A 1,668-nucleotide genomic window follows, 5' to 3' on the forward strand; every position below is an offset into this window, starting at 1 on the left:
ATTTTGAATTATTGTTTGTCTTATATTGCTAGAGAAATTGGATACTAAATTTCACTTCTTGTCAAGAATGAAGAGATAGAAAATTTCATATTATACAATGAGTAATATCAGAAATTGTAGTAATTGGCCAAGATATCTTTCCATTATATTAATCTAAATGTTCTATACATATGAAATTTTAGCTCTAAGAATTTCAAACACATTTTCTTGAGTTGAAAATTATTATTTCTTAAAAAAAATGACATATGTGTTTAATATTTGTTCCATAAAATTTACCCAGCGAAACTGAAATCTAAAAACACATTCCTGGGAATTACCAACCTATGTTTGTATGAAAGACCCATAGAAATAGAGCAAAATTAACTGCAGTTTTCATAGGACAGTCACCAAGATGGCATGCAGATAGAAGCAATGTGAATGACCACTTACTCTCAACATTACCTTAAATTCCTGGATCCTTGTCTCTTCTTCACTAATCTAACAACAGCACCTTTCACTTCTTTGTTCCTGAGACTGTAAATGAGTGGGTTCAGCATGGGGATCACAATTGTGTAAAACACAGAAGCTACTTGATCCTTTCCCAGGGAGTAGGACTTACTTGGTTTTAAATAAGTAAAGATCAGAGAACTGTAAAAGACAATGACTCCAAGGAGGTGAGAGGCACAGGTGGAGAAGGCTTTTTGCTTTCCTGAAGTGGAATTGATCTTTAAAATAGTAGAAAGAATAGACACATAGGATACAGATATTGTGATAAGGGAACCCAGAATGGTGGAACCTGCAAAAATGAATATAATTATTTCAGCACTATTTGTGTCACTGCAGGACAGATATAAAAGTGGAGATGAGTCACAGTAAAAATGATGGATTACACTGGACTTGCAGAAATGTAGTGTAATCATGGAAAACACAGTGACAGAGGAATCCACAGTTCCAATCATGTAGGATCCAGTGAGCAGAGCAAGGCAGCATCGTGAAGACATAATGGTAGGATAATGTAAAGGTTTGCAGATAGCTATGTAGCGGTCATAGGCCATTGAGCAAAGCAGAAGACATTCAGTAGCTGCCAAGAGGATAAAAATGTACAGTTGGGTGAAACAACCTGTAAAGGAAATGCTCTTGTTTGAAGTCATCAGGTTCTCTAAGGTTTTAGGTGTGATGGCAGTCGAGTAAATGAGGTCAAGGAACAACAAATGTATGAGGAAGAAATACATTGGAGTGTGAAGCTGGCTATCAACACAAATGATCAGTATCATGCCTATGTTCCCTAGCACAGTGACCATGTATATCAGGAGAAACAGCACAGAGAGGACTAACTGGATATCTTTGGAATCTGTCAGTCCCAAGAGGATGAAGTCTGGTTTATTTGTGTGATTCCAGGTGTTCATAGTGAATGTCCCTAAATGATAAGAAACCAAAGATAATGCATTGGTTTCATGATGGCATAGAATTTCTCCTGTATTTTTGTCATTGTACTTTTATACCAATATGTTATACATAACAGTAAATCAATTGCCAAATAAAGTACAAAGAGTAATTTGATTATGATATTGCATGTGTTACTATGTACTACAATTCAAAGAAATTGGTGCCAGTATAATTAATTAGATTTAATGAATTTAATACAGAGGAAACATCATGTATGTGGCAATATGATCCCCTTATTATACA

At 35.1% G+C, this 1,668-nt stretch overlaps 1 protein-coding gene across 1 annotated transcript; it reads right to left on the minus strand.

Moving 5' to 3' along the window:
- Positions 1 to 437: 437 nt before the first annotated feature.
- On the minus strand, positions 438 to 1,385 carry LOC142842676 (olfactory receptor 8H3-like). Its single transcript, XM_075959369.1, has one exon. It carries the CDS (start codon positions 1,383 to 1,385, stop codon positions 438 to 440), a length of 948 nt encoding a protein of 315 aa, XP_075815484.1.
- Positions 1,386 to 1,668: the final 283 nt, after the last annotated feature.

The sequence above is a fragment of the Microtus pennsylvanicus genome, chromosome 1 (assembly GCF_037038515.1).
Source record: "Microtus pennsylvanicus isolate mMicPen1 chromosome 1, mMicPen1.hap1, whole genome shotgun sequence".
NCBI lineage: Eukaryota > Metazoa > Chordata > Mammalia > Rodentia > Cricetidae > Microtus > Microtus pennsylvanicus.